Genomic DNA, 26,443 nt, shown 5'->3' with positions numbered 1-26,443 from the left:
TCATGTCCCCCCTCGTCCTTCTCTTCGTTAAACTAGACATACCCAATTCCAGCAACCATTCCTTATATGTTTTAGCCTCCAGTCCCCTAATCATCTTTGTTGCTCTTCTCTGTACTCTTTCTAGAGTCTCAGCATCTTTTTTACATCGTGGTGACCAAAACTGGATGCAGTATTCCAAGTGTGGCCTTACTAAGGCATTATAAAGTGGTATTAATACTTCACGTGATCTTGATTCTATCCCTCTGTTAATGCAGCCCAGCACTGTGTTGGCTTTTTTGGCAGCTGCAGTACACTGCTGGCTCATATTGTCCACTAGGACTCCGAGATCCCTCTCACAGTTACTACTATTGAGCAAGGTACCCCCTATATACTATACCTGTACATTTGGTTTTTCTTGCCTAAATGTAGAACCTTGCTTTTTTCACCATTGAATTTCATTTTGTTAGATAGCGCCCAGTGTTCAAGTCTGTCCAGGTCCTCCTGTATCTTAAGCCTGTCTTCTGGAGTGAAACATTTTAAAATAACTATTAGGGAAGATTATAAGGCAAATAAAGTTGATTTCCCTTTTTCAAGTTGGAAATTTTATTTATTTTTATTTTATTTATTAAATTTATTTCCTGCCCATCTCCTCACGAGACAACTCTTGTGGCAGCAGTTTGGTCAAAATGGCTTATGACAGATTGTAATATGGTTCCATGAATTGGGAATACAGGTGATTAAACAATATTTAAATGTTAGAAACTTTGTATAATTAAGTGAAGGTGAATTGTGAGAGTTGGGTTTATTTTTAATGTGTAATATACAGGTAGTTCTCGACTTACAACAGTTCATTTAGTGACCAAAATTAAAATGGCATTGAAAAAAGTGACTTATGACCGTTTTTCACATTGTAGCATCCTCATGGTCACTTGATCAAAATTCAAATGCTTGGCTACTGATTCATATTTATGACATTAAAATGTCACGGGGTCATGGAATCACCTTTTATGACCTGACAAGGACTGTCAATGGGGAAGCCAGATTCACTTAACTATCGTGTTACTAACTTAACAATTATGGCGATTCACTTAATTACTGTGGCAAGAAAGGTTGTAACATGGGGCCAAATTCACTTAACAGTTGTCTCACTTAGCAACAGAGATATTGGGCTCAATTGTGGCCATAATTCGAGGATTGCCTCTACTTCATAAAATAAACAGCAACCCGATTGCATGATTTTAGAGAAGTATGAGCTTCAGTACAACCTGTAAATATTTGTTTATGCTACAGGGCATATTATGGCAACATTAACTTTTTTGGAGGTCCGCCTTCAACCTCTGTAAAATCTTCTGCAAAACTGAAACAAATGGAGGAAGAAAACGAGGATGCCATGTTCGTGTTCCTTTCAGATGTTTGGCTGGACCAAGCAGAAGTTTTAGAAAATCTCCGTATTATGTTTTCAGGTAATCCTGTTGCTCCACATACAGTATGTGGGCTAGATTTCTCGAAGGAAAGGCTTCGAGTATTCCAAGCTGTTCAGTTTATGCAATGAAACAATTTAAGAATTTTTTTTTAATTCAAGTTTATAATATAGAATTTTGATCTTTCAGTGATATCTGCTGGTAGTAGAATCAGGCAAGTTTTATCTTTTTGCAGAGCGATCATCACATAATACATTTATAGAACTTGCTCCACTTTATGGTTAACATGGCACATATTTTGATTGTATCTGATAATTATCTCAGAATATTTAATTACGACTGCCCGGGTTTATTTATTTATTTATTTATTTTATTTATTTATTTTAACTTTTTCAGCCTTGAGCTGCAACTCTGAAGCTGTGGAAAATGCTTTGCTCCTATCTCTAGCTTCAGGTTTGGAAGTGGTTGAGGATGGCTGCTTTTTTGACATTTGAGGTTTCCAAGAAAGGAGACTTTCCTTCCATAATTGGGCAATACTTAATGCACACAAATTTTGGGTTTACCCTCAGCTCCACAATTAAAAGAATACCTGTGAATCATAGTTCATTTTCCATTTGTGAACTGACAGTCTTTTTACATAGTTCTCAAAGAAAATTAGTTCACAAAGGAGCCATATTAACAGCTTTTAAATATGGTGCTAAAGTAGAACGTTACTGTACAGAGGTAGTGAACTATTAAAAAACAATTGCCTAGAGGCAAAAGCATTAAAGAGGTATTGTCAATATGCTTTAATATTTTCTAAGTGTTGGTTGTTGGGCAAGATGGACTTGTGATTCAGCAGAACTCTTAATACCTAACTTAAGTAGTCATCCTGAAACTTTTAATAAACTTTTTGCATAAGTAAAGAAAAGCATATATTTCAGCCTCAAGCATTATATATTTGTTGCCCTTCCTTAGCAAGTGCTAATTTGTCCAGGTTAATACAACAGTTACCTGGCTGTTTTCTCAATTCAAGGCTTATAGAACAAACTAACCTCAGATGCAAGGGCGAATGAAATGAAATGACAGGCAAAATAGACTTACCATTAGAATAATACTAAATATTGTTTTGATATGTGAGATTTATGCAAGTTTTGATTTGTCCTCAGTGATGTTTTATATCATTCTCAATGGAGAAGAGCTTTCCTACAAACGAAATATGAATAATAGTCCTTGTTTCTCCATCTAGGTTACTCGGCCATGCCTCCAACTTGTTTTTTTTTCTGTGGGAATTTTTCTTCTACTCCATATGGAAAAAATCAAATTCAGTCACTAAAAGGTACTTGAAATCCATCATCTTCCTGGTTTTTTTTTAATAACTAATATATTATTTTGTATTTTATATGTCAGTTACATATGAATTTTCAAGACAATAATGCTTATTCTTTATCAAAGTATTGTTTATATTTGCCTTCTGAACCCCATTGGGGTTATTTTTCTGGTTTGTTTTCTAATCCTGAAATGAAGATTGACAAGAGGAAAAGAAAAGAACTACAGTACTTTTTTATTTCTTTAGGTTCTTTGAAAGCCCTAGCAGATATAATATGTGAATATCCCAGTATCCATGAAAGGTATGTTCCATATTATTTGCTTAGTGAAAAAATCTTTATAGAACAAGTGTATTTCACATTAATCACATAGAAAACATCCCCATGCAGAAATTTATTCCAGCTATAAAAAAAAATACGTAGACTTAAATTGAGCTTAATATATTTTGTAAAGTAGCTAAAAATTCTACTGAAACAATTCTGATGAGTATTGTATTAGCTGGGAACTGAAGTTACAAAATCCAGAGGTATTATGACTTTTTCTTCATCCGTCAGACTTGGAGGCCATGAGAGTGCATTGTGGGTATGATAGCAAATGATAAAAATATGTGTGACATCATACAAGGGCCCTAACTGACGTACTTGGGCTGTATTCATGACATCTATAGGCATGTCAACATTTTGGTGTCATGATTTGTTGTAGATGCTGCTACTGGAAGCTGCATTCAGTTTAACTCCTTCCTACTTTATTTTGGAAGTTCTGGTTGTACAGATGAGAACTCCCAGGAAAGTTGCCTAATTCAAGCCAAATATTGTTTTCCACAGCTTCTGAAACCCTAATTATCTTTAATAACATTACACTAAATTTTAATGAACATTTCATTTTATACCCGCCAGTAATACTAAATCAAATTTATTCATTCGTTATTTGTAGCAGTCGATTTGTATTTGTTCCTGGTTCTGAAGACCCTGGTCCAGGCTCCATTTTACCAAGGTACATTTTTGACCTAATATTTATAACAAGATTATGTCACTGAAGGATGCTTTGACACATATACTTTTTTTAGGCCACCTCTTACTGAAAACATTACTGAAGAATTCAGACAACAAGTGCCATTTTCAGTTTTCACAACAAATCCTTGCAGGTATGTGTCCCTCATATGCCATTTAATAATACGGGGTTTCCTCACTGGGCACAGGATTGGAGTAAATGGTCACGAATGTGCTCCTATTTTATTTATTTTTTGGTGATGGTATAAAAACACTGGCATTCCATGATAGGTGGAATTTTGCTCCATAGCAAACTTTTATATGGAGTAAAATTACCTTCTGACCTTCCGGAGGACCACTGGAAGCAATCTAATGATCCATCATCAGAAAGATCAGGTTCCAATTATTTTATCCCATTTAGAGGGTAAGAATCCTTTGAAAACCAAAGGTTTTTTATTCCCAGCCTTATGTTATCCCAGCCTTATTAATAAGAGCCCCTCACCTCTTAATGGGAATTTGAGCTATGTTTGTTGCCAAATATTGATTTCTAGAAGTCCCACTTCCATTTCCCCCCTCCCAAACCACAAAAAATGGGCTGAAACTGCTATTTGAGGGTACATTAGGTAAATTTAGGAGTTCAACAATGTAATCTGGAAGTATTTTTGAGGTTGCAGGTACATAGAGACCACTTACCTCTATTACTTAGCAACAAAATCTATATAAAAATTTGGGACAGAGCTGCTGGCATATTTGACTTAATGGTAAATTCTCTTTGGTAACTAGAAAACCTTCAGAAGAGATAAAAGTTGCATTTGTTACTTTCAGAGTCCAGTACTGTACACAGGAAATAATAATCTTTCGGGAAGATTTGGTAAACAAGATGTGCCGTAACTGTGTCCGTTTCCCTAACAGTAGTTTGGATATTCCTAATCATGTAAGATCAAAAAAACATTCAATATTTTGAAATAATCTTTGGGTTGAGGGATTTTGATTGGCTAAGAAATTGAAAGACGTATGGGAGTTCTTACTGATTTGTTACTGCTTGGGCAGATAACATCCAACAAGTTTACAAAGATTTTGTGCAGGAAACAATGCAGAGAAAATGAGAAACAGAATGAAACACGTAACTTAGTGGAATAACTTTATTAAAAGATAATATGGATTAAGCTCACTAAAATGGAGAATAATTTTCCCAGCAAAGAATGATTCATTGGAATATTCTGCAGCTATTCACCAGCTCTGCAGGGTGATTACTCTCCTTTAGATGATGTAATTTTAAGGGAATCTCACAATACTACTCAGAACAGTGTTCTCAAGTTCCTTCAAAACTGAGGGAATTGAAATAAATCCTAGATCTGGTTCTACAACCTGTAAACCAATCAAGTCTATTAACAAACATATTTTACTGACCAACAAACAGGACAAAATCAATTTTGAAATCTGTAATTATTTATTTGCAATAATTCATGGTGAGTTGAGGGGTTATATGTTAGGAAAGAATTGTAACATCAGTTTACCTTCATATGTAATTTAATAGCTCTGTTTTTTCACCTTTCAGTTTGTAAAAACTATTTTATCACAAGGACATTTGACTCCATTGCCTCTTAATGTCAGCCCTATCTATTGGGCCTATGACTACACCTTGAGAACTTACCCTTTGCCAGATCTGATTGTTTTTGCTGACAAATATGACCCATTCACTGTAACCAACACCGATTGCCTTTGTATAAATCCGGTAAGATCGTGCTTATATTTTTCCATCATCAAACAATGATGAAAATATGTTTCTAACAAGCAACATATATTAGAAATAACAAAGCTGGTCAAATCCCAGACTAACAAATCATCCAGATAGTATCTATCATGGATTTTTGTTGTTCTTCTCATAATAGATACTGTCTGCATCATTATGAAGCATAGTATCATTTTCTGTCATTAAAAATAATCTTTCTGTTATAGCATCCATCTTATTTTCAAATGTTTTAAGATAGGCTAAAATTATTTATTGTAGACAGAAAATAAAAGAAAAAATGAATTTGTAATGACTACTGTCATATTAATTTTCATTAATAAAGAGTTACTACATGATGTATTTGAACTTATATTTAGAGGTGTTAAGTATGTATTTTAAAATTATACCTAAAGAGAAGACATATATTCAAGAAGATGGCATGGATGAAAAAATTTTCTATGCTGTTTTTCTTAAATACCAGGGATCTTTTCCAAGGAGTGGATTTTCATTCAAAGTTTTCTACCCCTCGAGCAAAACTGTTGAAGACAGGTAAGGTCACTTTTTAAAGAAAAATTACTGAGTATAGAAGAACATCTAATTTACTGTTCTTCATGCTGTCTGATAAAAACAGATATAACTTGATAGTTGTAGAGTTATTGAATAAATATAACTTGACAAAATAAATTATCACCATTATTTTGTATCACTATTAATGTCTATGTAAAATAAATGTGCTTTTATATAGATATAATAAGAAGAATGCAGGGGTAAGAGATAACTAGAACAGTAACAAAGAAGGGGTTATTGTGCTGAAGGGAACAGCTCTGACAAGGATAAGGTAATGAGACATCTTTTTGCAGAAAGGATTTCCTTTCAGACTGCACGGTGTCTGTGCTCAGAAGTAAAGGTAGCTTGTCTTTAGTTCATATTTGAAAGTGCTATAAATAAATGCAGATTTGGTAATATAGAAGCAGTTACTGTTAATGAACTGATATTGGACCAATATGGTAACAGTGGCTCATGTTACCTAGGTAGGTAAAATGTAGAAAACTTTTCTAAATACACCTTGCAGGCTATTAACTATATTTGACATAACTGAAGAGCTAATGTACACAATACTGGGATACAGTGACTTAATTTCTTAACAACAAGCTGTTCCCAATAATATCAAGCTGAACATGTTTGGGGAGGGTTCCCAATGGATCTGGAATTCTTCTAGGGCAAAATGATTCATGTATTCATAATTTTATTGGTGTAAATTATTGCCTGATTGATTTTCAAGCTCACTATAACCCCTTAAAAAGTGGATGGACATTTTTAGACCTTTGAGTTGGCTTCTGCAACTTAAGCATCTTGAGCTATCCAGTATCCTAATGTAATAGAAAAGGGAGGCAAATGATCTGTTGATGTCAGTCCTGAAAGTCCTAAATCAAATTACAAAACTATCTCAATAGAGAAATTGAAACTTAAAAAACAGAACACTCATTGTGAGCATGAATAAGTAAATATAATTCAGCCTGTTTCTGAACTTGATAATAGTAGAGTATTTCTCCTAAATACATCCACAGAGTGTCACCTAATAAACAAGATTAATGATGTCCTTTCGCTAAATACCCTAGAGAAATTGTATTTTGGCATGACTAATGATTTATTACTATACCCAAATTAAATATACTATGGGACCGCTTTAGAAAGATACAGAATTTGCCTGACAAATTGTTGAAACCAAGCAATCAAAACATGGAACACCAATTCTGTACCAGTTATTAAATCTGGACTTGAGCTTTATAATCCTAACAGTTTGGAGCCATTTTACTTAGACTACTATTAAGCAGACCCAATTGGATATTTTTCCTCACAGGTTTTTTATGTAGTGAACCTCGTACCTTTAAATAACAAGTGGCCTTAGTGTATAAATGTTGAAGTTTTTTTTTTAAAAAAACTGTGTTTTCCAGGTTTGCCTTTCCTTCCATTTGGTTTGAGAAATTGAATTTAATATAGTGGATTATTCTGTATTTTTAAATATTGTTATCTGACTTTTGAAAGTTATGTTCCAAGACAAATATATGTGTGAATAATTCAGTAAGATATATAAATAAAGTCTGTTTTGTATTATCAAGTCTTAATCCTTGATGTAATCTCAGACAAGTATATAATGGCACTTACACTTAATTCTCAGTGCAGAGGATAAAGAAGTACTCTTTAAATACTTTAAGAAAAGAAGTACAATGTTGCTTTCAAAACTGCCAATGCTGTTACAAGTAATGTTAACACTGTTTTTGTTTTAAATTTTCAGCAAACTCCATGGTCTCTAAATCTCAATCAAGAAGAATAAGCCAAAGTTTCTGGCCTTAAAATGATTGAAGTACTACAAGTGTTTCTTAAAATTTAGGATCATGACTGTAACTGCATGTTATAGCTAATATATCTTATGTATTGTTATATATCTTGTAAATACATTTCTATATAATGATGTTCATTCATGTGTCACATCTTATACTTCAAATAATTTACAAAAAAATGTTTTCTACTTCTTCTAACTTCTAACTTCCAAAATATTCAAAGCAAAAATCTATTTAACTTTCTTCTGATTAGTATTAAACAAGTAACATGAATATTTTTTAGAACAAATATACACATTTAAACAGGACTGTATATGGGAGGAAATACTGGCTTTTAAAAATGACCAAATTAAAACATCCTTATCCATGTTATGCAACCAAGATGGAACAGGAAAGATGTTAGAAACTTAAAACAATTTTTCTTTTAAATGAAAGAGGATATTGCCCAGAAGTTAGTTGTACATACCAACAGCAAGTTTCAGGAATTATTCTGATAGAAGCTTTAGAAAGCATCACACACAATGGAAGTCTTAAGTTATTTAAAAATATTAATGGCTTTGAGTACTTCTATATACTATTAAAACTCTTGTTCCCATAACCTTTAGCTGGGCGAAACAGTGCATCAAACTTTTTTATACATGGTACTTCAAATGGGCTAATTTAAAGTATGCACCCAAACTCCTGACTCCATGTGACATATGTCATAAAATATTTCCTGTGATCAACTGCTATGTTTGACTATGCTATACAGTTGTACTTTCAAGGAAGGTATATCTTTGAGTATTTCCTTGGAATTTGTAAAAAGTTTGCAATACATTAAAAGCTCTGCCACTGTTCAAAAGCATTGAGGAATGTGCTATGAAAATATCTCTGAAATGTTGACCCAGTAAGTAATGGGTTGTCTAGTAAGCTATATAAGATGTGAACAAATGTTAATCTTTTGCTGAAAAAATGCTTTCATGTTGGATTACAAGAGAAATACGATTGATGGAACTTGGGTATGATCCTCTCCAACTTATCAGCAGTTTGCTTTTGGCCATCACAACAGGTATGATAGCTGTAATGGCACACTGAGCTAAGGCATGATTACCCAGGAAAAGTTATATCTACTGCTTACAGAATTGATAACTACATCTACTTATTCTTTTTCTGTCTGAGCCCTGCGAGTATGACCACCATTGTGCCAGCCAAGGAAAAATGGTATTTGAAAGAGCAGATGCAGTAGTTGTTCTTGATACCAGCAGCTTATTTCTTGCCTTCTAGGCATATAAGGGAACTGAGGGCTGGGTCTACTCTGCTGCACTATCCCAAAAATGTTCAGGGGTAACAAAACTTAATGATGTTTGGACTCTAAGATGATTTCTTAAACTTCATAGAGACAGGAAGTTTACACCTGCTGCTGAGTTGTTTTCTTTTAGTTTGGCAGTTGTTTGGAAGGCTCCCAGTGTGTTGTCAAGTATCTACCACAACGTGGCTCTGATCCTGTTCGTTATATTTTCTGGCAAAGATCCCTTTGCCATAAAGAGGTCCAGGCTCTGAAGAGCGCTTGGTCTGTTTTGCGTCTCAAAAGGGGATGGGCTGGCATTCCGTTTACTGTGGTCGCTATGCCAACAGACCAGGCTCGCCATATTGTTAGGAATGTTTCCATGGCAACAAAAACCACGAGCGAGCGGTAACCGCCACATCGTTTGAATTCACCTCTACAGAGACCAGGACGGCTCCCTGCTCCCCTCCCTTTTTGCAACTGTCTGTCGAATCGGTCGAGCAAAGGAAACGAAGCTTCCTTTGCAGGCATGGCGGGCCATTTAGGCCTGGAGGACTTGAATCTGACTGGAGAAGAAGCTGAGCGCCTGACAAGCGCTTTCAAGGACGAGGGCTTCCGTACTCTTTTCGCGGAGTACGTGGCCGAACTGAACAATCCAGAACAAAGGGCCATTTATGAGGCCGAAGTGATAGCTATGGAGCGACAGCGGGGCGTCGAAGCCCGCTTCCTCCACCCCACGCCTGGCTGGGTCCTGCGCACGAGCCAGGCTGGTAGCCGGCGCTGTTACATCAACATCTGCAGCAACCCGCTAATAGGGAGGCCGGAGCCTCGGCCAGAGTCTGGAGGTTACTGCTGGCTTCTGCCACACTCCTTAGCGCCGGGCCGCGAGGAACTGAGCCGCAGCCAGCCGCGTGGGCCTCGCCGCCTGGTCTACGACGTCGTCTTCCACCCGCATACCCTGCGTTTGGCCGCCCGCTTAGCCCAGTTCCGCCGTCTGGTAAACGACACGGCCTTGGAGGCGGTAGAGAAAAACTTCTCCCCGCAACTGGATCGCACGAACGCCGTTCCCCTCCGCCGCATCAAGTACAAGGGCGTCCCGCAGGCCACGCTGCTCCGGACGCCGCTTGCCGCAGGAGCTCGGCCATCGCCAGAAGAGGGTGGAGAGCCAGCCGACTCTCCCTTGCCGCCTTTCCCTTCGCCCTACACCTATCCGCCGCCCAGTCCGCAGTACGAAACTCCGAGCCCCCCTCCGCCCAAGCCAGCCCCGTCTGCCACCACTCCGCAATGGACCCTCCAGCACCGCTCCTACGTGGACCTTCAGGATTATCGCAACAGCCGGGACTCCGCGCCTAGCCCGATCCCCCGCGAGCTGGTGGTGACCATTGAACTGCCGTTGCTCAGTTCTGCCGCCCAGGCCCAGCTGGAGATCCGGGGCCAGGAACTCCAGCTGGATTCGCAGCGCCCTGCGGCCTACCATCTGCGCGTCCCTTTGCCCTACGCAGTGGAGGAGAACCGTGGACGAGCCACGTTCAACAAAGCCAAGAAACAACTGGTGGTCGTGCTGCCGGTTTTGCGGAAGCCTGACGCGGGGTTGACTTTCAGCATCCAAGCTGCGCAAGAGCAAATCGAGGCCTCGCCAGAAAACGAGGAGCAGCTGCAAGAAGACAGCTGCATCAGCCCGTATATAGACGGTGCGGAAGTGTGTCAAAAGACCAGCTATTCTGAGCAGGCGCTTCCCGTTCTTGTGTCCGACGTAGAAATAACTCCGACGCTCTCTTTAGCTGTTGCTACAACAAATGATACTGTGGAGACAGGTTTAGTTTCTGACGTGAACGGCCCAGTTCCGCTCAGTGCTCACGAACGGACTGTACGTAACAATCTGGAGTTTTCGACGCGTTCGGGAGAAGAGAATTCCATTGTTTCTTGTGCTTCTGAATTTAATGCTGCACTTCCCGTGTGCAACGAGAACAATAGTGAAGGGGATCCGGGGTTGACCAGAAGCAGTAACAACGTGATCTTGGGTGCACAGCCTGAAGGTACCGGTTTAGATTCCCTTTCCCCCTCTCTGCATACTGACCAGACTTGGGAGCTCCTTACAGATCCTGTTGTTTCTTTAAATCAGGAACATCTCTGTACCGACATGGAACTTAATAAAAGTTCCAACATCGCTAATGTTGAACTCCCATTATGTCCAGATAACAGCACAATCCCGTGTATATGGTCCTCTGATAGCTTGGATCATTCGGAGACAACTTTGTCAATTGATACAGCAAACCCCACTACTTCTAACCACGTGGAACATTCTTTTTTGTACCCTGGAAAGAGAACCACTGTTTCTTCTGTTCAGCCTTCACAAAAGCTTGAAATTGCTGGCGATACTCATATAACCTCTACTTGCAGTCCTGATCCTTCAATATCTTCTGCCAGCACTCTATATCCTCCTTTTAATTGTACTCAAGATGAAAAGTCTTTGGTGATCCTCTTACAGGTTCCAGATATTGTTCCCTTGAGTCTCCAGGGGGAAGTGGGCACAAATTACTACTGGGTGAATTTTGCAAACAAAGACTCTGTTTCCTATAATTTCCTCTTGCAATTTCTTCCTGAAAATAAATTATCTTCTCCAGAAAGTGAAGTTAATGTATCACCTAATAATATTGTCATTATCCTCATCAAATCTCCTGAAACCACTGGAATTTGGACAAAGTTCTATTTTGGTTCAAATTATGATAATTTACAGGTAAATTACTTTTTAGATTTTTATATTACCTCCTATAGTCTACTGTATTTAAGTTCTTTACAATTTGGAAATATGCATGATAGTTCAAAATTCTACATGTATTTTATTTCATTCTTTCTGTACAGAATGTGGGATAGTAGATTTTATCTAATTTGCCCAGTAATTTAATTCTTTCAGCAATTGAGGTAATAAATTAGTTATTGATTTAAATTTACACTTGTTTACTATTTTGTTATCACAGTTTGAAGGTCAGCATAGCAAATGTATTCAGAAGCAAGTTTTCATAGCTGCATTTTTTAGGTTGTAGCTTTACTTGATGCAGTAAATATGTAATTGCTTAATTACTGTGCATTTCTGATATTTTTGGTAGTGGCTTGATGTCCTGTGAATGGAAGTCATAGTTAGGACTCTTTAGAAACAAGATGTATCAGAATACTGGACTATTGGAAGGGGGGATAGTTATGCCACTGCCTGGGTAAACATTGGTTTCCTGTTGCTGTTTTTCTTTTACTGCTCAGCTATGTTGATATTGTAGTTGGATATAAAGCTTATTACTTGATGGCAGTAGTTAATTCAATTTTTAATCCTAGAAAGTGATAAGGGTCTTCCTATTCATTTTCTCCCTTTTGCAGCATTATTCATTGGATATGTAATCTATAGACTTTCAATGTGGACTTTAGAAATCTAGAATATCTTCCATTTGGGACAAGGTTTTGTTACAAAGAATAATGATTTAATACATTCCTCTCTTTAGAGTAATATTCTATGGTATATTGTCTCATTCTTAACTCTTATCTGCTTTTTCTATCAAATAATCTGAACACTGAATCACTCACAAGATCACTGATAAAGGAGTTCTAGATTGTAGAAGCTCCATGTCATGGGACACCTTTTATGTAATGCTAAATTATTGCTAGCAGAAGATGCCTATGTAAAGCACCTGGCTCAAACATTCTCCCTTTTCATTATTGCCTGTGGGATGGAGCAGAAATAAAATCCCAGCTTTTGTAAAACATTCTTGGTTTCATACCATATGGAAATTAAGAATTACACTTTAAAATAAATTCTACTTTTGCCTAATGACAAAAACAATTCAGATCTTGATCTTTTTGTTCAGCAATATCTATTGTAAAATATCTATATAATATATAGACCAGTGGTGGCGAACCTATGGCACGCGTGCCAGAGGCGGCACTAGGAGCCCTCTCTGTGGGCACGCGCGCCATGCCCCGGAGATGGCAACCGTCTCTCTTCAACCAGTAGCCCGTTAACTCACTGAGGTCCCACATGGCCAGATTCATCCCAGCACCCACGCGCTTGCTGGCCTCTGTGTGCAGGGGCCAATGGTGTCAGGCAGCAGCCACCCCGGCCCCTGCCTTGACCTGCGACATGGCACCCCCGCCCTGCCTCGCCTTGCCTCGCCTCACCCCACAGAACCAGCCTCCTGCCTACCGCCCCATCTGCCAGAGACCCCTGGATCTCCTCCAACCCTGCCCGGCCCCCACAGGCGTCCCTCCCCACGAGCAACATCGGGCTGGCCACGCCCACCCATCTGCCATGACCACTGTAGCCATGCCCACCCAGCAGGCCATGCCTACCCAGCAGGCCACGCCCATCTGGCACCCGGCGAACCCCATCTGGGTTTTGGGTTGAAGTTTGGGCACTCGGTCTCTAAAAGGTTTGCCATCACTGATATAGACATATGCTCATAAAATAAAAACTAATAAGAGATTTTGTTCATTTTGGAGATAGAAACTAGATATAGAAGAAACTTGATTTTTCTTTTTGTTAGAAAATTCACTACAGAATATGAGATGTATCTCTGTAAAAAGAGAATTTTAAAGTCTAGGTAAAGCAATTGCAATTCCAGCCAATTGTCATGCAGTTAGTAGAACATCTAAGGCAGCGGTCGCCAACCTTTCTGGCTCTGTGAACTGGCAGTGGCGGCGATGGTGGAGGGGAAGGTTTTGCAAGCTCATCCGCCGCTTGTGCAGACCAGTCCCCCACAGGTCGTGGACCACTACTGGTCCACGGACTGGAGGTTGGGGACCTCTGATCTAAGGGATCTAAGTACATGGACGGCTAGTATGTAAGATATACTATAGTCATATTCAGTTGTTTACAAGCATTTAGGATTTCAAGGTTACTGACCAGCCCTTTATGTTAAGAAAATGGAGCAGCCACCAATGAAATTGTTTTAATTAATGAGATATATACTTCTGATAACTACAAGTAGTCCTCAACTTACAACCACAATTGAGCCCAAGATTTCTGTTGATAATTGAGACAGTTGCTAAGTGAATTTTGCCCCTTTTTATGACCTTTCCTGCCATAGTTTTTAAGTGAATCATTGCAGTTTTTAAATTAGTAACATGGTTGTTAAGTGAATCTGGCTTCCTCAGTGATTTTGCTTGTCAGAAGATCACAAAAGGTGGTTGCTAAAGGCTCATATGACCCAAGGACACTGCCACCGTCGTAAATATGAGTCAGTTGCCAAGTACCTGAATTTTGATCACATGACCATGGGGATGCTACAAGGATCATAAGTGTGAAAGTGAAAAATGGTCCTAAGTCACTTTTTTCAGTAATGTAACTTTGAATGGTCATTAAATGAATTTTTGTTAGTTGAGGACTACCTGTATTTTTTCCATCAGTCTAGCTGCCTCTTTGCAGACTAGTTGAGACTTCCAAAACCACATAAAAGCCATTACTATAACAGTTGCATAGAGATGTTCACATAGGTGACAGTTGCCTAATCTATGCAAACAGGTGCTACTGGCTCACCAATCAAACTTGGGAAAGATTCCCAATTTCAACCAATATTTGAATACTCAAGTTCATTATATGATAAGGAGATTCCATGGACTGAAAATTTCAGAAGGGATAATTACCCTAAGAGAGATTTCTATAAAAGACACAAAAAGATAGGTTTATAAGAATACAACCAAGTTGTTATTCTGCAACATTTGGCATGCTTCTTTGTTGTTAGGATTTCTGTTTACCTTTTCCAAAATCATTCTTATTTTTATTCTGGTATTTTATTCTGAAAGCTGGCCTGATTTTTCTCCCATTCCTTTCACATGCTGGATTTTGCCAACCACTGTGGAAAATATTTTTTTTCTTGTAATAGTAATTAGATCCATGACTTGTTGAACTTTTGTCTCATCATTCAAAATGTACCCATTAGTTGGGAAAATGTATTAATTTTTTGAGAGAGTTCTGTATAATGACAAAGTTTGCCTCTACTACTTCTGTAAATGCTGTGTGCATTGGAGAGGCAATGTAATTTTTCATCTACTCAAAGGTTACTAATTTGTTAAATGGGGTTTCAAATGTCAAGTGTCTTTCTGAATAAAAAAGATCTGTCCATTTTATTATCTTTTTAGGTACGGATCAGTGATGACAGGGAGGTACACAAAAAACTTTCTATTTCAGTATGGATCAGTGGTGACAGGGAGCTACACAAATAACTCTGGTGTTTTTATCAGAGGCTGCTGCAAAGTCATTAATTTAATGGTTTACTGAACCTATGAATTTATTACAAACATTGCCATTGATGTGAGTATTCCACAATGAAGATAAAATCACAAATAACTGTCTTTAGTTCACTGAAGTCAGGTAAGATTTTCAGCATGTGGAGCCATAGAGAGATTGAGGTAGGTCCATCCATGCCTTGTAGCTCAGTTGTGCTCATATGTCCATGCCTTTCACTGCTAGTGTTGAAACACCCAAAATTTGATTGCTTGTGTGAGATGAATAATTGTTTTATGAGTTATAGTTGACCTATACAGCTCCTACTACTATTAATTTTGTTGCCTATATCTGTTTTTCTGCCTATTAAAACTTTCCATCTATAAGGAAAAATGATTGAATTTAGAAATGCATCCTGCCCCATCAATATTACATACATTTTTGGAATATTTAATAATTTAGGGGGGAAAATCAGTGTAGTACTATTGGCTAGTATTATATCAATTCTGTCCTTCCTTTGTATAGGCATTTCCAATCTTAACTTTGGATTTATATAGTATAGAAGCTAACATGTAGAAATAAAAACAAGCAGAGATTACAAATAAGCTTCAAGTAAAGGTGCATAAAATAGAATTCCCATGAAGGAACAGGGAATGCCGGATTTGCTATCTGATGAAGCAAATGTTTGGTATCTCTTCCCAGAGGATTTGTTCTTCTAGTATAAGTAATTCAAATAGCAGCACTTTTGAGGGGTTGTTTTTGTGTGTGTGTGTGTGTGTATTAAAATACAATAGAGCCACTGAACTCGGTTAGAAAAATCTTTTTAATAATTACAACTTAGCTTTCGTCAATCCTCTGTTGACATCGTCAGAGTGGTAATCGGTGGTTAGACAAACCTGCTTATATAGCTAGATGGATGTTTAGCAATCTAGCCATGGAGCGCGTGAGTGGTCCACCCACCCTCCGCCCTCCCACAGTTAGCTGTCGTATTCCTGATTGTGCTGTATTGGCCGGTGTTCGTTTCTATTTTAATATTTTCCTCCCGCTGCCTGTCCCACCCGCCGGCTACACTCCTCCTGCTGCGCGCGGCTGCTCAGCACTGTTGCCGGATTTTCCCCCTCGGTGTCTCGTCCAGCATTCTCGTCAGATTGCCGTGTAGTCACGTCCGGTAACGATCCTCCTGTCGCGCATCCCGTCTCGATCGTGCTGGTCTGCAGTCCTTCCCTCAATCCTGCAAAGGGCTGTGCTAATGTCCCCCTTTCTCTGCTTACTGTGCCCTCCTGCCTTTCTATGGGTAAACGTCCTGAATTTTCAGAATTTCCATTCCTGCGGTGCGGAGGTGGTAAAAAATTCGCTCGCTTTGCTGCCCTGCGCAGCTGTTCATGCTTTCTCAACATTTGGTAGGCTGGCAGCAGCTCTACATGCCGGTTGATCGAATGTTCCTCCGATAGCCAAGCCTCTTTCAATAGGCGGCCACCTTTCGTGAAGTCCTGGGCGATGACCTCAGCCCCCGCAAAATTAAATATATGGCAAGGACTTCACGAAAGGTGAATTTAACACACACGTGTATATACTTATATACGTATAAGCTGCCATGAGTGCTCTAACAAAACAGACTAAGTGAATTGTATAAATTAACAAATAGATTTTCTGAAAATAACTATTTTACATAGTCAATTTGACATAATGCAATAGATAATTCTACTTACGACTGAAATTGCCAATTTTATTGAACATGTATTTGTTATATATAGTTTGTTCAAAATCTTATTTTGATTGATTGGTACCGGTATAATAGATTGAGATTTAATGGTAGCATCTGAAATACTTTTTGAACACTGCAAATAATTCTAATTCTCATTTGAGAATATTAATCTAGATGGTTATATCTTGCTTCATTATAACTGGCATTATGTTGATATTAGTGTATTTTCAGCCTGCATGGGAAAGCGAGTTTATTTCTTCATGCAGAAATCATAGTACAGGTTGTCCACAACTTAAAACAGTTCATTTAGTTTGTTAATATACACTGCCTTGAGTTATTTATAAAAATAATAAAGCCAAGATATAAATCTTTAAAAATGATTAGTCTTAATGAAACAAACTAACATTGCCAGTTAGGCCTTTTTAATATCAATGCTAAACCATAATTGTTCAGCCATGGATTATTGAATGGATTCACACAAGATGGCTAGTAATAAATTATAGTTTAAAAATCATAGTACTGAGTACTGTAAGTTAAATATAGTGAAGGTTAATTTTGAATAAATAAATTTGATAGATTATTGTTTTAGTGATATTGGTTGTTTTTTAAAATCCCAATCAAACTAATAGCAAAAAAAATCTGACTCATTAAAGAAAAAAAAAGTGGAAGTAAATATAGGTGAACGGTAAAAATCAGAAAAACATGCAGTTCCTACTAATTATTTTTCAATTGCTGGTGAATATGTCTCAAATTGTTGACCTTTGAATATTTATTATTTATGTAGGAGTTACATTTATAATCTGTCTTTTGTTCGGGAACTGAAGATTGCAATTTGCTATATGGTCTGCACTTTTATTGCCCATTAAGTTAATGAGTCTGCAGCAAAACGAATATATGAATGGAAATTGAATGGGTCAAGAATTACTATGTCTAGCTGATGGTTACACTCAACAAGTCAGAAGTAAAGAGTTTAGAGAACAAAAGCTAGTCTATGAGGCAGTTTATGAATGTCATAGAACCAACATGAATTTACTAGGACAGAAAGATATGGAGCAAAAGTGAATGCTTTTTTATCTCTTGCCTAGTGTTTTTTTTTCCTCTTTTTTTAGTAAACATTAATTATTCCAAAAAGAATAGCATTATAGATACATACTATATGTACATACTATTTGAAAATATGAATGTTAGGATTAAAACCTGAACAATTTATTGCGAAGGTTACCAAGCATGTGTTTATTTTGATATATCATAAGAATCTTGAATAAATAGCAGATAATTTTTGGAACAATCTATTTTCTTTAAAATGTTGCTGCCTTAACTACTGTCAAAACAGAGCCGCATTGTGGAAGAGCCACTAATATTTAAGGGACACCCCCCCCCATCCCTTTTCTTGTTTAGAACATGTGTATCAGAGAAATTGCTGGCCTCTTGATCAAGCTGTTAAAAGCTTTTTCTGGGGTTGCCTCTTGGGGCTATTATCATTTTAACCAGTGCTAGTGCCTCTGGGAAATTTCTACTACACCCCCCCTTCATTTTGCATTGCTTGGAAGAGTTGAATTTTTGTGTCAAGACTGACAAAAGCCCTTGAGATCTCCAGATCCTCATTGTTTTTCAACCTGCTGTTTTAATTTGACAGTGAAGGGATTTTCCCTTAAATTAAATCCCATTATATGTCCTAATTTTAAATGCCTGCAATCTCCTCAGGAGAAACATTTAATTTGGTACTGGATAAAGGCTAATGCAATTCTTGGTTGCATTAGAAAATCACTGTATCAAAGATACTTGTGATCATACCTGTATATAGTTCTGGACACCCCACTTCCAAAAGGATATTGATCGGTCAGAAGAGGGTGATGCATTGAGGATATGTTCTTTGAGAACAAACTGAAGGAATATGGGATATTTAGTCTGAGGAAAAGACTAAGGGGAAATGTGATATTGTCACATCTGTGTTCAGAATAGGAAGCTGTGTTGGATGCACTTGCTGCCTTATTTGTAAAAATAATAAAGGCAGGATACAAATAAATCCAGCATTTTTAGCATCAAGATGTAATGATGGGGAAAAGTAGAGCAACTATATATATTTCTGACAAAGGTTGCATAGTCAGTCTAGAACAGTGATGGCGAACCTTTTAGAGACCGAGTGCCCAAAAACTGGCACTCCCCTGCCCCGTCCCCGCTCTGCCCCCCATCCCCCGCTCCGCCTGCCCACAGGACCACTCACCACCTCCAGGGCCCACCGCAGATCCCCCAGGCAGCCCAGCAGCGCTATGGAGGTCACGCCCTCTGCCCGCGCCCTGCAGCATCAACTGCATCATGGGGTGTGAGGGCAGAGTCTTGTCTATGCTGCCTGGCTGCCATGTCCTTGCTGCGCTGCTCCGTGTGGGCCACGCTCGAGGACGACTCTCCTTCAGGGGGGCTGCTGGAGAGAAGGGGTCACGGGGGGAGGCAAGGCTGGAGCAATGGCACGTGTGCCCACAGAGAGGGCTCTGAGTGGCATATCTGGCACCCGTGCCTTAGGTTCGCCACCACTGGTCTAGAACTTGGTTTTTTTTGCAGCACTGTGCTACCAGCATCCACAATCTTTTGTGTATGCTTGAACCAATTTCTGCTTGAAGTATTTGTAATAATTTACTGCTGATGCATGTACAGTAAATAAACCAATGCATTAAAAAACAGTATTCCAAAAGTTATAAAATCTACACAAATAAGAACATTCTTTTTTGAACAACATAAAACCTTAAAGACACACATATTCCATGCTGCTTCTTTCTGTTACTTAATAAATAGATTCTACTTCCATATTTTTTACTATTTTTAAGCAATATTATATGCTAACCTATGGAAAAAAATTCATATTTTAAGATGGCTACAAAAATATTCTTGAGAATTGAAGCTAGAACTGAACTGGTGTTATACTTTTATGTGGTTGTTTAGCATTTTCCATTGGAAAGGTGATCAAAATCTTGCCTATATGACAGAGAAGTTCTTTGCAAAGAAATGGCTTCTGAAACTGCTTTAAAAAACATCATTATAGAGCTAACAACCTTATTTTATTTTTGGAAGTTACTTTTTTTAAGCCATACAGTCATAATTTCAGTATAATATTCTGGTACATGTTCCATTCATTAATATATAATGTCCACAGTTTTTTTCTCAGAGTGCTATTGTATTATCTGATTTCATTTACAGTATATGGCTTAAGAGCTCAAAGCACCTTACAGTGTGCTCCCGCTTTTATTCCCCCCCCAAAAAATCTTGTGAGTTAGGCTGGGCTGGGGGGGGTTGCCCAAAGTCCCCCAGTGAATTTTTGTGGGTGAAGGTTGGCTCCTTGGTGACAGTTCAGCTCCTTGACTACTGCACCATCCTTGCCCTTTGCTGTTCCCATTTGTCATTCCTTTCCTTTTTACAAAAGACAGTGCAATTGGATGCTTTCAGAGCATGCCTTCCCAATTTGGTGTCAAAGATTATGTTAAGAGTTGTAATCCTTCACATCTGGAGAGCAGCAGATTAAAGAAGCTGCTTCAGAATGTATGGCAATTGTGTGTGTGGGGGGGGAATATTGGGTCCTTTTTTCCTCAAAGGCTCCCTGCATCATGAAAGTCTCCTTGAAGAAAAAGAAAAAAAGAAACTCTTGTGGTGTCTTCAGAACTAATGTTTTTACTTTGAAATAAAATTTAAATCCTTCCATGTTTGTTTTACCTTTAGGAAAGATGGTTTATCACTGAAAACAATGTTGATAGGTTTGTCAGTCACCCAGGGATATGCTGCTCCAGTCCATCGGAGAAAGAACACAAGCCATTAATTGAAGTACTGGATGTCTCTGAGGGCAAAAGCCAGATCAGATTAAAGGTAAATGGTTATTCAGCATATGTCTGTTACCTGTTTCTAAAACTTGAGAGGATCTATCACTATGGTTACCCTCACCAGTCCTGATTAATGTTCTTGAGGGCTTATTCTTTGTATGAACAGTGATTTGGAAAGTAGAATACTGTGCAGTATGCATTGTTCAAAAATAAAGCATCTAGGGTTGTTGCAGCAGCACTTTGGATTCAAATGGGTAAAAGATGTTTCAGAACACATATTGGCTATCAACAACTTCTTAAAGCAATTCTATATTTTCTTGGCATTATGTGGCTGCCCTATACAGTTGTGCACACTTAAAAAGGTGAATTTGGTTTATGGAAGAGTCAATTTGTGCTACGTACATATCCATGCATATGTTGCATTGGCCTAATACAGTGGTTCTCAACCTTTTTAATGCTGCGACCCCAACCGGTCGTAAGTCGAGGACTAAACCGGTCGTAAGTCGAGGACTAAACCGGTCGTAAGTCGAGGACTACCCAACCGGTCGTAAGTCAAGGACTTTCCCTGCCCGGGAGCGCCGCGCATGCGTGGTTCCGCCCCCTGCGCCGGCCGAGGCGTAGCTGGCAAGCGGCAGCAGGCCAACCACCAGCTGGCCCAGCCCAAGGGAGGTAAGGCATCCGCCGGAAAAGGGGAAAAAATGGCGGACAAAAAAATGGCGGACAAAAAAAATGGCGGACAGCCTTGCTTGGCGACCCCCATGAAATGGTCGATCGACCCCAAATGGGGTCCCGACCCACAGGTTGAGAACCACTGGCCTAATAAGAAATGACTGACCATCTCCCTTTTCTTTGCTAAATTAAATTCATTACATCTTCCCAAACAAGAATGCATATGCTATGTACTGTATAGATTTTAGTTTGTGACAGGATATATGTGTAAATTCTGTAGATAGACAATATTTTGAAGAAAATCGTAAGGTGAATAATAGAATATTGATGTGAGATTTATTTGTAGAGTAAAATTCAAAATGCTAATAAAAAGAAAGCAAGGTTACTGGGACTGATTATTTATTTTAGAGTTCCTTCTAAATTATGATTAATTACTTGAGTATCAAGATATCTCAAAATAGTTACACTGCATGTGTTCTCTTGCTAGACTTCTCCTAGGCCTGCCAATATAGATTGAATTTTGTATGATACTGAAGATATATTTGCAGGTTTTATTTAGATTTTCCTTATGTTAGCCAGTTTTTATCTTAAATCAGACTGGGAAAGTCCAGAGTGCATTTTGGGCTTTGCTCCTTGGCTGAGACTAGTGTAGAATAGTCTACACTGCAGTAAGCAAAAAAATGTAAGGACAGCAAACAACTACATTTGAATCCTAGCTCTACTTTTATTTTGAGAATGCTTCAGATTCTACTATTATATATTATTGTTTCACAACTATTATATTGTATTTACTTTTTCATCATTTATAAATTATGCTGCCTTTATATCTTGCCAGCCAAAATCCATTGTAGCAAAAGTTCTAGCTCTTATTGTACTAGGCTGGAATTATCTATTCAGATAATCACATGAGGCTCGTTGCTTAATTATTATTATGGTTGTTGCCATATTGTTTTAGATCAGCAGTCCCCAACCTTTCCAGTTTAGTGGCCTGGCCTGGCATGTGTGTGTGTGTGTGTGTGTGTGTGTGTATGTGTGTATGTGTGAGTGGCAGGTGCATGCACACACAACTCCATTTGTGCAGTCGCATGCGCGTGTCCTCCATTCACATGGAGCTTCGCACGCAAATGGAAGGTGCTTACACTCATGTGTGAAGCTCCACTTGTGCGAGTGGAGCTTAAATCTGAAATGCTGGGAGTGTGCAGTGGTTCGTGGTTAAAGACACCAAGCTTGTCAGCTGGGAACTGACAGCCTGGATCAATGGGGTGAGCTCCCATCACTTGTCCCAGCTCCTGTCCACCTAGTAGTTCAAAAGCATGCAGATGTGAGTAGCTAGATACCACTTGAGTGGGAAGGTAACAGTGTTCTGTGCACCTTGGCATATAGTCATACTGGCCACATGACCACAAGATGTAATGTCTTGGCTCTCTTGGCCAAGAAATGGAGATGAGCACTGCCCCCTAGAGTTAGACATGACTGGACAGGAAAACCTTTACCTAAGGCTGAAATATTTCAAGTAATACAACTTGATTTGACTGATAGGCATTTGAATGTAGTCTTGAAGAACATTGTTGGGTGAGAATAATTAATTTATATCTTGGTAAATTGGAGTTTGAGAATTTAGAAGCAAATTTGTTCATCTTTCTCTTCCCAGTCATACTCCTCACAAGCATTTGAAGATATCAAATTTCTCATAGAGCTAGGCTATCAATAAGACCATTTAATATTTAAATAATTAACAAAGTAGAACCAACTGGCACATCCAAAATGGTATAGGGTTTCCTGCCTGAGCAGGGGGTTGGACTAGATGACCTCCAAGGTCCCTTCCAACTTTATCATCATCATCATCATCATCATCATCATCATCATCATCATCATCATCATCATCATCATTATTACAGAGGCTGAAAGACCAAACAGATCAACTACTTCTTCATTTAGAATCATAACATTTCTCCAGGAACAAACATTTCTCCAAGCCCATATGGTGCTGAGGCATTGAGTAAGCAGAAGGCATTTTGCATACATTAATCATGAATCTTTTTGCTAAATACACACTAACCACCTGTCTGATATAATGCAGCATTGCTGCTAAGGAAGCCCCCATTGCTTTGGTAATTATATTCTGCTGTCAGGATTAGGAAACTCTGATCTAACTCAAAGGATTAGGAGAGTTAAGAAACTCTCCAACTATGTTTACAGGAAGTATAGCAAGAAGATAGGAGCACACATGTTTGTGTGATAGGGCCAGGCAAGGAGGAAATGCAAGTTGTTCTTGTTTGGTTAATGAGCTTGTTTATTAGGTTGAAACAGTGAAATGCTTTCTGTCTCTTCTACTCAACAGATAGAGAATGGTAGCCTTGAACCTGGCAGAAGAGAAAAAAGAGAGGGCAGTGAACAAGAACATGGCAGCAAACTTTTAACAGATGAAGAAAATTGCTCTGAACAAATCAAGAGTGTTTCAGGTTCATTTGCAACTATGCAGACAATGGGGGAAGTTGGCAAGGGATCAAGCTATTGTAAGGAGCTTGACCCTAGTGATCCCAGTGGGAGGATTCTGGGGAAGTTGCAGATAGATAAATTACATGAGTCAGGACTTTCTTTTGCAACAGGCAAAAGAGCCACGTCCTCAGTGCAAACTGAGCTTCAGGAGGGAGAGGAAGTGAATGAACATAAGGTGTCCTCACAGAACAAAGAAGAGTTAAACAGGTTAGCTCCCACTCCATTAAAGGAAACTAATATGCAAGATGGTAGTGTGGAGTATACAAGCTGTCACAGAACACAGTGTGCAGTCACCTTTGAAAATGCTTTGCTGTATGAACTGGATTAAATCAGTTTTGTAAGGTTCTTACCGAGTCTTCAGCTACCTCAAATTCTGCATTTACTTGTGAAGTGTACAAAAAGTCAGAGTTATACGGAAATTGAAATTCAACTGATGGAAGAAAAAAGGAATAGAAACTGCTTGTTCTAAGCCTTCATTTAGTTCAAAGATTTGAATGTCAGTAATTTATTACTGAATTTCAAAAATAAATAGGCAGTTCATTAAAGCAATACAGATTTCTCAGGCAAATCCTGGTCTAAATTAGATAACACAAGTTATAAAAGCTTGCAGAATCTGCAAACAATCTGCAAACACCTTGGCTTATAAGTAAACTATAAAACTATGTTTTTTGCGCAAACATGTAACTCCCTTATGAGCCATGGTTAATTGGGAAGACTGGATATAAAATTTCTGAGACGATTGTCTGAAAGGAATATAACTACACAGACCATTCGCATCTGCAAAATCTAATTCTGATGGTTTCCAGCTCTTTATTTTTAACATCCCCTTCTGTTTTCTCCAGTTTTCAGCCAAATGACAAATAATAACCCAGTAAACATTCTCCCCAAAATAGACGACATTTCATACAAAAACTTTGCTGTTAGAATTGCTTTCAAATGTGTATTTGCACAGCTTGCGAGTTCTCGTGCTATTTTTGCACCCTATAGGAGGCAAGAGAATAAAGGTTATTAACAATTAATTGCTGTATGGTTTGAAAACCTTTTCAGTCTTTCAGGAGCCTTTTTAATGTCACATTGGGGAAATTCTTCCACTGGTATGAAAAAGTGGTAACTGTAAAATGAAACCATTGAAACCAAATTGATTTTTTTTGTAAAGTGGCTAGGATTCTAATGCTTCCAGATTGTCAATTTTATTTACTTAAATTTTCAAAGAATTAATTTCAGAGCTTAATTTAAAAACATTTTGTAAGCATTGTCCTATTTTGTCGCAGCAACCATAGCAGGCTGAACCTTTTTTTGTTAAGTCAACAAGTAATGTCATTAAATAATCATCAGAAGACTTACCTATGCAAACAATAAGCTAGGTACCTCCATAAAAATATATTTTTAGATAATATATATTTGAAATTATGTTATCCTTTTGAATATGCAGATCACATTAAAACTGTCTTATTGAAATCCAGTTAAATTATCATAATATCAAAAACTACACAGTACGCTATAACAGAGAACTGTTCTAAATGTCAACTTAATTAAATTTCCTTGCTTAAGCCAACTTTTAATTATGCCCTAGAATTATCCATTAGGTGGAAAATGGCCTTTAGTGCTGTTGATTATTTGCTGGAAATTAGCAAGAGACATCACAAGTGCACGAAGCAAACACTACAAAGTCAAGATTAAAGGTTCCATGAAGTAAATGAACTTTCATCTGTGATTTACGTGGTTCCTAGCTGTGCTTAGTTTTAATTGGATTGTTCCATTTTGCAGACAATACAGACCAGAATTTTAACAAAACTCCCTTCTAAGTAAGAATGATTTAAATTAGTGTGCAGTCTTTCATCCATTTAACTTAAAAAAGTTCTGTCTGCATATTCAAATGAAATTATAAGAGATTTTATAAAATCTAATAAATCCTTTTGTAATCTTAAAAATATATTTTAGAAAAGCAAAAAAACAAGATACAGGTTTTGTAGTTTTTTTTGTTAATTCCTCCTAGTTTAATACACACCTGGATGTCATTTTTAAAATATAATTTATCAAAAATGTATTTATAAGATTAAGGTAGTTGTCCCAATTGTTTCTGTTGTCTGTACTTTTGCTGGAATTTGGACAAGCAATACATTTTGGATTTTTTCATTAAAAACAAAGGATGTATTTTAGAAGGTTTGTTAGCATAATGAACTTTTATGTGGGTTGCTTAGAAGAAATTTGAGACAAATTCTACTGTAGAGCTGAGCATATAGTTTAATTAAGTTGTGACTGTTTCCACAAGCAATGTTTTTTTTAGGGTATTAAGCCCAAAACTTATAGAGGTATTTTAGAATGTTCTGATTTTTTTTCTAACATTCAAATTCTATACTCAATGCTCTATAATTATATTAGGCTGCCAAATCTGAAAGTTAAACTGTTTCTATATGAATTAAATAGTATATTTTTAAAAAGAGCAGTTTACATGTCTTACTTTTAGCACTGCATTATGCTAACATTACTGTATCAAAATGTTTAATTTGTGATATTTAAA

At 37.9% G+C, this 26,443-nt stretch overlaps 2 protein-coding genes across 2 annotated transcripts in view; both read left to right on the top strand.

Annotated features, from left to right (window-relative positions):
* POLE2 (DNA polymerase epsilon 2, accessory subunit) overlaps positions 1–7,908 on the top strand; it is a 19,728-nt gene extending 11,820 nt beyond the window's left edge. Inside the window, exons 11-19 of the mRNA XM_015827610.1 lie at positions 1,270–1,442; positions 2,629–2,718; positions 2,956–3,010; positions 3,642–3,701; positions 3,775–3,852; positions 4,523–4,631; positions 5,256–5,432; positions 5,911–5,978; positions 7,726–7,908. Of these exons, the coding sequence (XP_015683096.1) occupies positions 1,270–1,442; positions 2,629–2,718; positions 2,956–3,010; positions 3,642–3,701; positions 3,775–3,852; positions 4,523–4,631; positions 5,256–5,432; positions 5,911–5,978; positions 7,726–7,744 (829 nt within the window). The 3' untranslated portion in view covers positions 7,745–7,908. The remainder of the gene's footprint in view (positions 1–1,269; positions 1,443–2,628; positions 2,719–2,955; positions 3,011–3,641; positions 3,702–3,774; positions 3,853–4,522; positions 4,632–5,255; positions 5,433–5,910; positions 5,979–7,725) is intronic.
* Positions 7,909–9,564: 1,656 nt separating this feature from the next.
* DNAAF2 (dynein axonemal assembly factor 2) lies at positions 9,565–26,439 on the top strand. The gene is made up of 3 exons (XM_015827601.1): positions 9,565–11,772; positions 20,657–20,800; positions 23,765–26,439. The coding sequence occupies exons 1-3, from the start codon at positions 9,565–9,567 to the stop codon at positions 24,248–24,250; spliced, it is 2,838 nt and encodes a 945-aa protein (XP_015683087.1). The 3' UTR covers positions 24,251–26,439.
* Positions 26,440–26,443: the final 4 nt, after the last annotated feature.

This window comes from Protobothrops mucrosquamatus, unplaced genomic scaffold (assembly GCF_001527695.2).
Source record: "Protobothrops mucrosquamatus isolate PMUCROS unplaced genomic scaffold, P.Mucros_1.0 scaffold3812, whole genome shotgun sequence".
NCBI lineage: Eukaryota > Metazoa > Chordata > Lepidosauria > Squamata > Viperidae > Protobothrops > Protobothrops mucrosquamatus.
The sequence above is the reverse complement of the archived record's forward strand: the minus strand, read 5'-3'. Positions and strand labels throughout refer to the sequence as shown.

Coding starts and splice junctions, on each gene's coding strand:
- DNAAF2 (XM_015827601.1), top strand. CDS start 9,565: ATGGCGGGCCATTTAGGCCTGGAGGACTTGAATCTGACTGGAGAAGAA. Junction 11,773..20,656: donor CAAATTATGATAATTTACAG/GTAAATTACTTT, acceptor TTTTACCTTTAG/GAAAGATGGTTTATCACTGA. Junction 20,801..23,764: donor AAAGCCAGATCAGATTAAAG/GTAAATGGTTAT, acceptor TCTACTCAACAG/ATAGAGAATGGTAGCCTTGA.